Source organism: Grammomys surdaster, unplaced genomic scaffold, assembly GCF_004785775.1.
Source record: "Grammomys surdaster isolate TR1022 unplaced genomic scaffold, NIH_TR_1.0 126109, whole genome shotgun sequence".
Lineage (NCBI taxonomy): Eukaryota > Metazoa > Chordata > Mammalia > Rodentia > Muridae > Grammomys > Grammomys surdaster.
Genome location: NW_021620917.1, coordinates 2,570,587 through 2,584,373, shown reverse-complemented (window position 1 = coordinate 2,584,373; position 13,787 = coordinate 2,570,587). Strand labels below are relative to the sequence as shown.

Below are 13,787 nucleotides of genomic sequence, written 5' to 3'. Positions count from 1 at the left end.
GGCATGTACACATAACACTAACACACATGTGCATGCACATAGACACATGAAGACATGTATTTTAAAAAGCACAAAACAAGGAGGAAGGTGTAATGCCCCAACACACGGTTTCCTCTGGGGGAGGATATGACACTGTGTGCTAGCGTTCAGGAATTACTCTCGTGTTCCAACATTCCTAACACACCCAGCCTCCCGTGTAAATATTAAATTCAGGGTAGGGCCGAGGATGCTGGCTTAGTCAATAGTGCTCGCCTAGCATGCGCCAAGCCTGAGGTTCAATCCCTGGCATCATATAAAAAGGCATACTGGTCCACAACATCTCAGTCAGGACCCAGGAAGTGAAGGCAAGGGCATCAGGAGTTCAAGGTCATGCTTTGTTACATACATGGGGCTGCCTGAGTTCCAGGAGGTCACGTCTGGCTTCAGCTAAGGCGGCCTCAACCTCACTAGCCTCTAGTTTCAGCCTCCTAAGTGCTGGAATTAGAGACTTGCACCACCATGCCTATTTTAATTTTTAGTTTACTTACTGCTTGTGTTTGCACACCTGTGTGTGTACATTTAGTGAGCATGCGTGCACATGCGTGTGCGTGTGTGCGCGAGCTTGTGTGCCTCTCCTCTCCTACGTGTATGAAAGAGAAATTGAAAGAAAACGTGCTATATACACAACGATGTGTGTGCGGAGGTCAAAGAACAGCTTTCAGGAATTGGTTCTCCACTTCCATCCTGAGTTATAGAGAATCGAACTCAGATCTTCAAGATTAACAGCAAGCACCTTACTCACTGAGCCATCTCACAGGTCCTCTTTGCATTTTCAAATTGATATTTTATTTTCAATCTAAAAGTTAACCAGTTTTTGGGTACTATCCAAGCATGCTTGAGAAAAAAAAATGCAAACGTCCCTCTGTGTCTGAAGGCCAAGAGGGTGGGCATCTCAGCACTTACACAATAGTCAGCCTTCGCAGCCTTGTTCCTAATGCCACTGGATGGACGCCTCTGCCAGGAACTGTCCTGTATCAACCTCTGTCAATCATTGAACCCTCCCTGACTTTCCCCACTAGATGGCAACAGTGTCTTCCTGAACTGGTTACAACCAGAATTAATTGCTCCCAACAGAGGTGACAAAAAAAAAAATACCTCCTCCCTCATTGGGGGAAAAAAAAAATCAGTGGCTTGGGGATTTATTTCAATTTTTACTTACATAATTATTGAATTTTTATTTTGTTTTGAGATTTGTAACTCTGGCTGACTTAGGACTCACTATGTAGACCAGGTTGGCCTTAAGAATGTCTCTTTCCAGCTCCATTTCTTTTTTGTTTTTGAGACAGCATCTCATGTAGTCAAGGCTAGCCTGGACACAAGAGTCTGACTTTTGAACTCCAGACACTCTTGCGTCTGCTTCCCGAGTGCTGGGTGACAGGCTATCCCATTGCACCTGGCTTATGTGAACAAGACAGGGAACCTAGGCTCTATGTGTTAGGCACACACTCTCCCTAGGCTACAGATGCAGACCTTCTTGCTTTACAACAGTTCCTCCTCGGGCTGGCTCTCACAGCTGGGAGTAAAGCCCTGTGCCACCCAGCTGGGGTGGGCTTTATTCTTATATGTTGGATTGTGAGTTAAGCCATCTCTCCAGCCCAGCTTTCATTTGTAAAATAAATGAACTTCCAATAAGTGAAACGCTCCCCAGGTTCCTAGCACATCAAACTAAGGCGGGCTAGCCTGTCTGCCCCACCCCTATCAATTCAACATCCTCAGTGAGGCAAAGGACGGTGGCTCCAAATCACAGAAGTGGACGGAGGTTTGCCAGCTCTTTCTCCCTTCAAACAACCAGGCTGGTTGATCCAAAACCCACCAGAGGAACACATTCCAAGCCAGGCTTTACAGTTGTGACTCCTAATTTAGCAAAGTCAATTCTAATCCCAGTCATCTTGGGACAAGAGAGCCCCCTGCCTCAGTCTGCCAAATGCCAGCACTCAGGTGTGTGCCATCCCAACCAACCCCATAGGTACATCCGGGTGCGGCCCACGTACACGGTTTCTACAGAGGTGGCTGTGTTAGAGATTATTAGGATAGGCCCTTCCGGAGGGAGTCAAAGTCTAAAACCAAACAGGCAAAAGTCAGGCATCTACAAACAGAAGAAAAATGGCTGAATAGGTAGTTCTATGGCATGTTTACAAACCCAGCACTCGGGAGGACGAGGCAGGGGAATTGCTCCAACTCCTAGGCCAGCCTGGGCTTCATATTTGTCAGAAAGAAAGGAAGGAAGGAAGGAAGGAAGGAAGGAAGGAAGGAAGGAAGGAAGGAAGGAAGGAAGGGAAAAAGAAAGAAAGAAAATAAATCTCTAGTCAAAATGGCCCAGTCACCACTCACTGGCAAAGTGTCAAGCAAATCCCAACACGTAAATCAGCTTGTGGCTGTCAATACTAGGAGTGACTGAGAGATGGGCCCAGCTGTTGCTCATGGTTGACCTTTGATTTGGGGGGTTATCTCTAGCAGAATCAGGAGAGGTTCCTCAAAAGCAACAGGGGTCCAGTGTAGAGGTGCATGAAGGCAACTCCTGCCCCCCAAAAAAGAACTTTGTGCACATGTGTGTGCACATGTATGTACGTGCATGTGATGTGTGTGCTTACGTGTGCCTGCACACACACATTCATAGGTGAGTGGCCCCACCCCCACGGAACACACCCGGAGGCTCAGACACCAAGTCAGGTGTCAGTCTTCCTCCTTATTTGAGAAAGGATTTCTTGTTCTTGTGTATACACCAGGCTCAAAGGCTGCTGGACTCCTAGAATTCTCCTGTTTCCACCTCCAATTCTGTTGTAGCAACAAAGGAATTTCAGAGGCATGCTCGCCTAGCCAGCGTCAGATGGGTGGTAGGGATTTGAACTAAGGTCCTCACGTGTATGCAACAGGGCTGTCAACTTGGTGCAACTCCCCAGACTGTACTACAAAAAAGCGTGAACCCCAGTGGGCCCAGGATGCAGAGTTCTTACTAGGACTTCTGGGAAAGATACAGATTCAGCCCAGCTGAGCAGGCCCACAGGCATGGGAGGAATTACTGGAAGCCCCAGTGAGGAGAACAAGCCTAGCAAAAATGAGGTCAACAGAGAAAAGTAGAACAGGAGACCGAGGTGGAAAAGGGAAGAACCAACTGGGTATGCACAGCAGAAAAAAATTCCAGACGACTTAAAGCACCCAGACTGCACCTAACATCAGGTCACAATTACCCGGACTGCACCTAACGTCAGGTCACGACTACTCAGCTTGGGCTCCATGAGCAGACGACGTCTCTCTCTGCCTTTTGGGGGAGGGGCATTTCGGAGGGTGAGACAGGATCTCTCATAGCTGCAGCACACGTGTGTAACTCAGAGGACAACTTCTGGGAATCAGTTTTCCTCTGCTACTACAGATTCCAGGGATGGGATCATCAAGGCTTAGTGGTAGGTGCCTTTCCCCACAGAGTCACCCCTCTTGTTGCCCCCATCCCACCCACCCTGCTTTCATAAGACACATCATACCAGGGGAAGAAGTGGGACTGGAGGCTTACGTCCATCAGAGTGGCTCTGGTTACACACACTTCTCACTCCTCCATCACCGTCTAATACTGTATATAAGACCCCACGGTCAACGGCCAAAGCAAGCACTCCACTGTCTCAACTGACACTCCAACCAGAAAGGGGACTGTTTGTTTACTTATTTAATTTGCACTTCTGGGGATTGTACCAAGACCCTCTTGCTAGGCAGGGGCTCTACCACTGAGCCACACCCCAGCATCTCACTGGGGGATTCTAGGCAGGGGCTCTACCACTGAGCCACACCCCAACCCCTCACTGGGGGATTCTAGGCAGGGGCGCTACCACTAAGTCACACCCCAGCCCCTCACTGGGGGATTCTAGGCAGGGGCTCTACCACTGAGCCACACCCCAGCCCCTCACTGGGGGATTCTAGGCAGGGGCTCTACCACTGAGCCACACTCCAGCCCTTTTTTCACTTTTTATGGTGAGAACAGGGTCTCAACTAGTTGCCTAGGCTGGCCTTATATTCTCTAATCCAACTGACCTTAAACTCACAATCCACCTGTCTCAGGCTCCCATGTAGCTGGGGTGGTAGGCCTATGCCACCAAGCCTGGTTTTATAATTAAAAGCAAAAACGGAACAAAAGAAAAATGTGAATAAGACATATTCTGGGGATCTTGGAAGTTTTTAAGAAAAAACAAAACACCTAAATCTATAAATCTACTCTGAAGCTCTAGGTAGCCTGGACCAGGCTGCCCTAGAACCACAGAGATAGACGCGAGTCTCCAGGTTCAGACACTGGCCTCTGGAACAGGCAAATGATAGCTCAGGAATGCTGAGATTAAAGACATGCACCCCCACCACTGAATAAGCATGTTGGAAGCCTTCAGCCCAGTGCTTACCTGCAACCTCCTGGCCCCTCCGGTCCAGCTCCAGCTCGGCTATCTCACTGAGGAGGGTGATGCCCTGCAGGAAGCTGTGCTCCAGGACTAGGCTGGGGGCTGTATCCAGCTTCTCCCCCGCTGGGGCTCCAGTACCCAGGGAGGGCAGAGGCCTGGCCTGGGGCAGCTCCGCTGCAGCTGCCAGTGCATTCATGCCAGCCAGTGGGTCATCCAGGCCAGGAAGGAGTGATTCAGAGTGGGTCTCTTCTAGATAACAGGTATTGGCAGGAGCAGGAGTGGCCTCCTGGGCCTCCAGGTTAAGACACTGGCCCTCTGGGACAGGCAAATCACAGTCTGAGAGTTCAAGGCTGGGCTGAGGCTCAGTCAAGGATGGCTGGGGCAGACTGTCCTCAGGCCCTGCCTCTGCCGTGGGTTCCTCCATTGGCACATCCAGGGGCACTTCCACTGGTTCTTCCTTAGTCTCCACCAGTGGCTCAGGTGTCAGCTGTGTCCCCAGCTCCAGGGCAGCCATGCGGGGCTCTGTCCTACTCGGTAGTTCTATCTGTGGTTCAGCAACCTGTGCAAAGTCTGACACTTCAGAGGGCTCCCGGCAGCCCGGACCTGCTGTGCTCAACGCCTGGGCCTCTAGAGGACTACCTCCGCAGCCACCAGCAGGGCTCACAGCCACCATGGTCTCTGGGACGGGCAGGGTCAAGGGTGACTGGAGGGGAGGCAGCTCTGTGGGGCCCTCTTCGATTTCCTCAACTTCAGCCTTTACCTCCCGGTCGGCCAGCGGCTCCTCCTCTGGGCTGTCCCGAGGTGGCTCTGGGATCTTAGAGGGTGGCAGGCAGATGGGCTTGTCTTCAGGAGACAGTGCCAGGCATTCGGGCCCATCAGCTGGGAGTGGCACATCTGGGGCAAGGCCATCAGCATCAGCGGCTGCGGTGGGTTGCAACAGGAAGGGGTAGGGTCGCCCATAGTGTGGTGGCAGGGCTTGGAATGGATACCTGGGAGGGATATCTGTCAAGGACAGAAGAAGCCAGTGAGGGGGCCTCCTGGGGAGGCTCTGACCTGTCCCCATAACCTGAGCCAGAAAAGACATCATAGAACCAACTGTCCCCTGCACTTGAGAGGCAGATCTCCATGAGTTCAAGGCCAGCCCAGGCTACATAGGGAGACACTGTCTCAAAACACAACAGAACAAAATCCTTCACAGTAATACAGTTTTGCCCTAAGTGGCAGGGCTGACTGAAAGACTGCGGCAGCTTCAGGCCTGACACAGACCTGGGCAGTGCCCAGTAGGAGCCTAACAAAACACAACAGTGTTCCGGCGTATGCTCCAGGCCAGACATGTGCTTAATCCTTAGCACAGCCTCACACCGAATGGCTCTGGAGGGGACAATCCTGTGCAAACTCACATCGCACTGATGCGCCATTCTGAATTAGAACCCAAATTCTCGTAAATATAACCTCACAATCTTAACTGTCCCCAGAAACGACGACACATACCTCAGCCCCCAAAGCCACCTGTAGCCAGTCCTGATGACTATGGGGCACTGGGACAGCATGTGTCAGGGCCAAGGAGGCCGCCCAGATGGGAACCGCTGATGTTCCCAGAGTGACTACACACGGAGTTCACAGCTCTGGCTTTTTGCTGTGCTCTGAGCATCCCCCTGCAGGGACACTATCAGGCCTACATCCCCTGCATGCACTTACAAGGGACCAGGAAGAAACCTCAGCTGCATTCATTCATTTCAAAGTTGGACAGTGGGCTCTACAGAGCACTCAGCAAGAGTGAGTGAATGAATGAATGAATGAATGAATGAAGCAAGTGAATGAATGAATGAGCACATGAACAGACATGCTGAGAGAGGAAACCAGGCCGCCAATGAACACTGAGGAACTCAGTGTCGCGCGGCTAGGCAGCTCTTGTCCTACACTCCCACCTGTGAATAGGGCCTGGAACGGGCTGGGCGCCTCCTTCTCCAACTCCAGGTCTTTCTTCTCCACCACGTTCTCGGGAGCCTCTTCCTTGCGGGTGAGCCCAGAGGTAGGAGGTGGGGAGGCAGGCGGTGGGCTGCTGGGGTGCGAGCTAGGTGTGGCGGGGTAGGTATAGGCTGGAGGCTTAGACACATCCTCCACCTTCTGGATGACCTTGGCCTTCAGAGAGGTCACTGGGGAGGCTCTGGGAGACGGGGGTGGGCTCATGGCCTTGCTGTGGGTGCCTGTCGGGCCGGCGGCCAGGCCGGAGGACTTGCGAGGCAGAAGCCCGGGGCCTGTAGCGCTCAGGCCGGCCTTGCCCGTGGTCTCCAGGCCCCTCTTACTCATCTTCTCCTCCATCTCGGTCCGATGCTCTTGTGCTTTCAATCGCTCCTGCTGAGGAACGGGAGAAGGGACGGGAGATGGGGTAGGATGAGCACGGCAGGAACCATCGCCCAGTCCCCGGAGCTTTCCACTCCAGAAAATATCAGGCAAGATCCACGCTCCAGGCCACCCAGCCCTCCCCGTCCCAAGGTAATCAATCCACCACAGACATTCTACCATGGCACGCATGTAATAAACATGGCATTCTACAGAACCCAGAGAGCGGGCTGGGGGCAGGGCACAGGGCCCTGGGTGTCACAAGGAGGGTCTGTGGCCTAAAATTCCTTGACTCCAGACAAGAAGAGGTTTCTATCAGGACCCTGGCCCTCCTGGGACCCTCATGGTTGAGGCAAAGAGCCATTGACAATAATAATGACCATACCCTGTACCACGCACTGTGCCCACAACGGAGTACTTAGTACCTGCTCAGTACTAAGTTGCAGATCCAAGCACCTCAGTGGAGAACAGGAACTCACTGAGGCATCTGACAGCACTTACAGGGCCCCAGCAGCTAGTACCCAACACAAGACAACTCCACACACTTGCTGCCCCTGTGGCCCCCTGGACCTAAGAACTGAGTAACTATTACTAGCACCCCTACTTCCTGGAAGCAGAAGCTCCTAGACTATAGAGGTAACTGGCCAAAGACAGAGAAGACCCTCTAAGACCCCTTGGGTGTTCCCAGTACAAGCATCTCTAATCCACAGGTCACCTCTTGTCTTGTTTTTTTTTCCCACTGCTCATGGGGTCCTATCTGTTCTGGGTACCATCCATGACACCCAGGGTCTCTATTCAGATGCTTCCTCCTACAGGGAGCCCTCCCTGACTGCTACTACCTTCAGGTTCTGTGGCTTAGGGTATCTGCCTCCCAACACAGGGGCCAGGACTCACCACCAGCTGTGCGCTCCGCTGCAGCTCCAGGGCCTGGGCCGCCTGCTGTTGCAGGTAGAGCAGCTCTTGCTGCCTCAAAAAGTGCTGCTGAGAGAAGAGCTGCAGCTGCTGGGCGTGGTGCAGGGGGCTACGGCCCGGCGGGTAAAGGGCCGGCCAGAGGGGAGGCACTGCTGCGCGCTCCATCAGCTCGGCTGTGGAGACAGACAACAGGGGGCTACACCCACAGCCCCAGCTCCTGTGAGGGCTCCCACCCCGTTTCCAGAGGGAGATGCTGATGTCCAATGCAGATACAACAGACCCCGCTGGCCTCCCAGCCTAAAATAACACCCTGTAGAATGGAGCACGCCAACCTGCAGGATGGTACCAAGACCACCATAGGAACCACACTCCATGGTCAGCAGAGTAGGCCACAGGAGGGACAAGGACACCCAGTCCCCACAGGTGACCTTAACTGACTTCTCATGGAATTCCCAAGATCTGTTCTCTGGACACAACTGAGATTCGGGTTTCCCTGGACCTCTGCGTCCCCACCCCATATACAGAGCTGTTCCACCCCCATGGGTGCCCAGGAAAAGTCCCTGGCTGTGACTCAGGGGTCACTTACCAAAATGAGGCAGGTGATCACTAGGAATAACCACCAGCTGGCCAGACTGGGGGTCCCTGACGAACTGGTAAGCTGATGGCAAGGAGCCCCCTAAGCCAGGTGGGAATGCGGGGGCCATGCCCTGGTGCAAAGAAGGGGGTCCCAGGCCTAGGGGGAGAAAGCCGGGATTACATCAATGTCAGGAGGTTCCCGGCCCACTGACAGCATCGTAGTCCCAGCCGTCCACTGAGAATCCCAAAAGGAACCTTAAGAGTTCGGGAAGACTGGGGACAGGTGTGTCACTCCCACCTTACTGGGAGCCAGAGAAAGACTAACATGGTTGCAGCCTCCCCTCAAGGAAAGAAACCCCACAACGCTGCACTCACCGTAGGGGTGTCCAGCAAGCCACATGGAAGTGCTACCGGAGCGAGGCAGCCAGGGGTGCGTGCCCAAGTGCGCTGCGGGATCAGCAGACCAGCGTCCTGAGCCTGCCAGCGTCGGGCCGCCAGTCACCATGAGGTTGGGGTTCAGACCATTGGGAGCACAGTTGGTGGGGTGTAGACGGGCCAAATCAGCCAGCTCCTTACTCTCTCTGCAAAGGGAAACAGAGGAATGGGAAAGGCTGGAAGCCCAGGAATGGGGGTAGGGTGAAAGAGACACAGCCCAGGTGGCTGACAGGCACTTAGAGTGAGCCTGGAGACAGCTAAGGCTCTTCACCAGTGGCTGGAGAGGGGGCCTTGAGTCACCCGGACAAAGCTAAGGTGACTGGCTCTCAAGGACCATGGTGTTGCTCAGAGGTCACCTCAACACCCCTACTCCAGAAGCCCTCAGCCACACTCTCAGGTCCCCAAGCCCTCACCGGAGCAACTTCTCCTGGTCCCGGTCCAGCCGTGTCCCTAGCAGCCGATCCTCCCGGTGCCTGGCTCGATCACAGTCATCTTCAGTCCGGCTATGCCCTGGGGGCCAAAGGTGGCAGTGAGTCCCCAGCCAGCAGTAGTCCAGATTCGCACTACACCTCCCACAGCCCTCCCCTCGTACACCTGACAAAACCCTCCAGCAACCCCAGCAACACAGTCCCCTTCTGACCCCTGAACCCCTCTGAGGGGTCTTTGGCCCAGAAACTTCCCTTCCATCCCTCCCACGCCTGGAGCCTGTCACTCACCTGTAGTGAAAAATCACATTAGCAGACGCAAGTTTAAACACAATAAAAATCTATCAAACAGGCATGGTGGTGCACGCCTTTAACCCCAGCAAAAAAAAACAAAAGGAGGGGTGTGGGCAGAGAGGAGGCTCACTGGATCAAGGTGCTTTCTACCAAGCCTGAAGACCAGGGTTCAAGTTTAATCCCCTAAACCTACAGGGGAGAGACCTGGACTCCTGCAAGATGTCCCCTGTCCTCCACGGGCGCACCACCATGCCTATACACACGACCACACAAAACTAATGCCACTTTCTTTCATTTTTATTCATTTTATGCTATGTGTGTATGTGTATATGTGCTACACTCATGTCTGCGTGATGTGCTCGAGGAACCCAGAGAAGGACGTTGGGTCTTCCTCCACAACAAGCCCCACAGGCCACTGAACCGTCTCTGCTGCCCCAAGAAATGTACTTAAAACTCAAAATGACAGGGAGACTCAACAAGTAAAAGTGCTTGCTGCCAAGCCTGATGACCTGAGTTCAATTCCTGGAACTAGTGGAAGGAAGGGAACCAGCTCCTACAAGTTGTCTTCTGACCTTGACACATATAGGATGACAGGTTAACATGTCCATGTGTACACACACACACACACGTGCACACACACACACACAATCAACAAACAAGTGCTATAGAAGAGAAGAGGCTGCAACTGTGGCTCGGCTGGCAAACCACTTGCTTAGCAGTCCTGCAGGAGGATGCTGGGTATACACACAGAAGAAGATTTTAAGTTCAAGGTTATCCTTGGCTACATGGCAAATTAAAGCCAATTTGGGCTACATGAGCCTCTGTCTCAGTAAATAAATAAACTGATCAAAGTAGTCATCCTTAGTGTGGCCCAGCAATGTCTCAGGTGACAGAGACCACCAACAGAGTCCCACTGAGGACCCTGTCTGGGGATCCTTGACAGGGTCTACAGTAGGCCATGTTCAGGATCCTCACAGGTCAAGGAAACACTTAAGATGCAGCAACTAAGCTCATGCACCCCATCTATCTCCCTGCACCCCGAAAACCTCAGAGTCCTGAAGAGCACTGTCCCTGCACAAGACCCTTCTGGTCTCCTGGGGAGGATGGAGACGCAACCATCCAGAGCCTCAGAAGAGCTAGGAGAGAGCGCAGCCATGTAAGCAGACTAGAGAGCATAGCCACAGGAGCCCAGACAGCCCAGAACCAAACGTGCCAGAGAGACAGCCAAGCAGCCTCCTAGGGGACAGGGACAGTCCCTAGAGGCAGACAGAGTACCAGGAAGTCTTCCTGAAGTAAAGCTCAGCACTGCCTAGAGCATCTAAAACCAGGCCCAATACAGGAAAACCCTGTCTACTCTCAAGTGGTGAGAGTTGACAGAGGTGGATCAGGGAGGCAAGGGGGCCCTGGTCCCCAAAGGTTCTATTCCCCAGAGCCAGAGTCATCAAGATCTTAACTTACATGGTTCCAGAATGACTGGATGGAGGAGGAAAGGAAGGGGTGGTGGTGGGGAAACAGGAAGCAGGGAGCAACCCCACCTGCAGCTGGGAGCAGAGGAGGGGAGGCCCAGCCGGGATACAGCTTGCCTCTGAGGCCCTGGAGTTCTCACTCTAACTGGTCCCTCCTGTGATGGTTAATACCATCAGCCCAACGGGACCTATAATTTCCTAGTAGGCTAAGCTCTGAGCATGTCTATGAGGGGTCTCCACAGAGGTTTCAGGAGCGGTAGGAAGACTCACTCCTGAAGGTGGGCAAAATTACTCCCTGGGTCGCTCGCTGACTCAGGCTGAGTAAGAAGCAGCATGGCTTGGGAAGGCTCAGGGAGTAGAGGCTCTCATAAGCAAGCCTGGCAGCGTAAGTAAGTTCGATCCCTGGGACCTAGGTGCTGGATAGAGAGAAGAGATCCCTGCAAGCTGTCCTCTGACTTTGACATGTGCATGCCAACACACAAGACAGACAGACAGACAGACAGATGCAAAAAGATTAAAGAGAAGTGGCTGCGCAGATAGCTCGGCAGTCAAGAGGACCTGTTTCATCATTTTAAAAACTAGAGCTAGGTCCCAACACCCACGTAAGCAGCCAGGCGTCTGGCACACACCTGTAACTACAGCTCCAAGGGACAGGAGACAGGAAGACAGCTGGGGCTGCCTGTCTGCCCGCTAAGCCAAGAAGACATTGAACTCCAGCTCTGGAGAAAGACCCTGCTTCAAAGCCATACTGGCAAGGACTAGAAGGTGACATCTAACACCCTCTTCTGGTCTCCACACATCCACGCAGATGCACCTGCATACACACAACAGGCACACAGATACATGTGCATAAATCCGTAAATACATTTTTAAAGGAGACAGCACACTGAGCCCCAGCATCCACTGCTCTCTGCTTCCTGACCACAGATGCACCGTGACTGAGCCTCAGGCTCCCGTGGCCACGACCTCCTCACGGTGATATGATAGCCTGCACACTCAAACCATGGGCCAAAATAAACTCCTCCTTCCTTCCTTCCTTCAATAAATGTTTGTGTTGGATATTCCATCAGAGCAACCAGAGAAGTAACACACACACACACACACACACACACACACACACACACACACACACCCTTGAGCATAAGAACAGCTAGAGTAGCAGGTTCCAACCAGAAGCTGGGATGACAGCTGGACTGGCAAAGTGGGTACTATGAAATGAAGACCTGAGTTTGAATCTCCGTATTTTAAAAAAGCACAAGTGGGACATTGATAGCGCATGTCTTTAGTCCTACCCCTCTAGAGGCAGGGGCAGGTGGATCTCAATGATTTTGAGGCCAGCCTGGTCTACAGAGCCAGTTTCAGGATACAAACCTTGTCTCAAAAAAAAAAAAAAAAGAAGAAGAAGAAACTGAGGAGGACACCTCTGGCTTCTGGACATAGACGCTAGACACACACACCCCTCTGGACACAGACAGACAAACAGACAGACACACACACATACCTCTGAACAGACAGACACACACACATACAAATACTTCTGGACACAAACAAACAGACACACATATACACACACATACACACACACACACCTCTGAACACAGACTGACACACACACAAATACCATACACACACACACACACTTCTGGACACAAAGACAGACACACACACATACCTCTGGACACAGACAGACAGACAGACAGACACACACACACCAATGGCAGAACTAGAAGGGGCTGTACCAGGATCCAGGGGGAAACTGCAGCTCACAAGGGAACGGCAAGTTTGAGGCAGGGCACAGGCACAGAGAGCCACCCAGAGTCCCACAGCTGTGCCTGGAAATCAGACCCTGAGCTCATGCTTCCTCTTCCCAGGGGAGACGCCACGTCAACCAGGCTCACACACTCCCAAGGGCTCAGGCATATGGGAAGGCACGTGCCTTCAGTCTCTGTGTCTGAGACCAGCTGTGGGGACGCTTGCTGCTGGGGCCCCAGAAAGGGGAGGTGCCTAGAGTGTAGACCAGGCTCGGGGCCACAAGTCCTCTGTACACCCTGACTGAACTGCCCTGGGCTACTTCCTGTCCCAAGCGTCACCTGCCACTAGACACCAACAACTCAGAGCAGCCTTCATGCCCAGGGCCACTAGGCAGAGCACCAGGTAACTCTCCGAAAACTGGCTGGCTCCCAAGGACATGTGACATGACTGTGGGACCTGACCCCATGCTCCGAGGGGTCCCACCTCTAACCACATCGCTCTGTAGCTCCCTATGGCCTCTAGGCTCTTCCCACAGTCACCATGAAGAGCCAAGCCCCTGCTCTGGGCTCACATCATGGGGTCCAGATGTCCTGTCCAATCTCTTCATGCAGGTCACATGTATCTCTCCCCTAGGGACATGTACACTGTCTTCCCTGCACACACAATGCCCTTCCACTGGACCATTCAACACAACCTCAGCTCCTGTCAACATCTCTTCCAGGAAGGAAGGAACCACCCTGACCACCTCTCCTCCTCCACCTCCTGATTTACCTCCCTCACTGCGCTGAGCCCAGCATGACTGACTGGTTGTGGTTGGTCCACAACTATCAGTACCACAGCATGCGCTGCTCAGGTTCCAAGCAAGCCCCTGAGCCATCTCCTGTCCGCACAACACGGAACAGAGAAAAACTCAATCAACAAACAGTAAATGCCAGGAAGGACAGACATCAGGGAGAAGAGTGAGATATGGAGAAGAAAAGGCACCAGTGAACACCCTGAGGCAGGAACCTGCAAAGGAACAGAGAGGAGGCCACGAGGAGTGAAAGGGAGTAAGCAAGAAAGGGATCAGAAAAGAGACCTCAGTGGGAGAGCCCCTGCCTAGAATCCCCCAGTGAGGGGCTGGGGGTGTGGCTCAGTGGTAGAGCCCCTGCCTAGAATCCCCCAGTGAG

The 13,787-nt window shown here is 53.0% G+C and overlaps 1 protein-coding gene across 3 annotated transcripts in view; it reads right to left on the bottom strand.

Moving 5' to 3' along the window:
• The window catches only part of Tnrc18 (trinucleotide repeat containing 18), a 91,787-nt gene that overhangs the window by 41,444 nt on the left and 36,556 nt on the right, over window positions 1-13,787 (bottom strand). For 2 of the 3 annotated variants that reach the window (XM_028755989.1, XM_028755991.1), the window contains 6 exons: window positions 9,095-9,191; window positions 8,622-8,827; window positions 8,257-8,403; window positions 7,653-7,843; window positions 6,344-6,770; window positions 4,419-5,417 (listed from right to left, as the gene is read on the bottom strand). In XM_028755989.1, the coding sequence (XP_028611822.1) occupies window positions 4,419-5,417; window positions 6,344-6,770; window positions 7,653-7,843; window positions 8,257-8,403; window positions 8,622-8,827; window positions 9,095-9,191 (2,067 nt within the window). Of the gene's footprint in view, window positions 1-4,418; window positions 5,418-6,343; window positions 6,774-7,652; window positions 7,844-8,256; window positions 8,404-8,621; window positions 8,828-9,094; window positions 9,192-13,787 lie in introns of all 3 variants that reach the window. The other variant, XM_028755990.1, reaches the window with a different exon arrangement.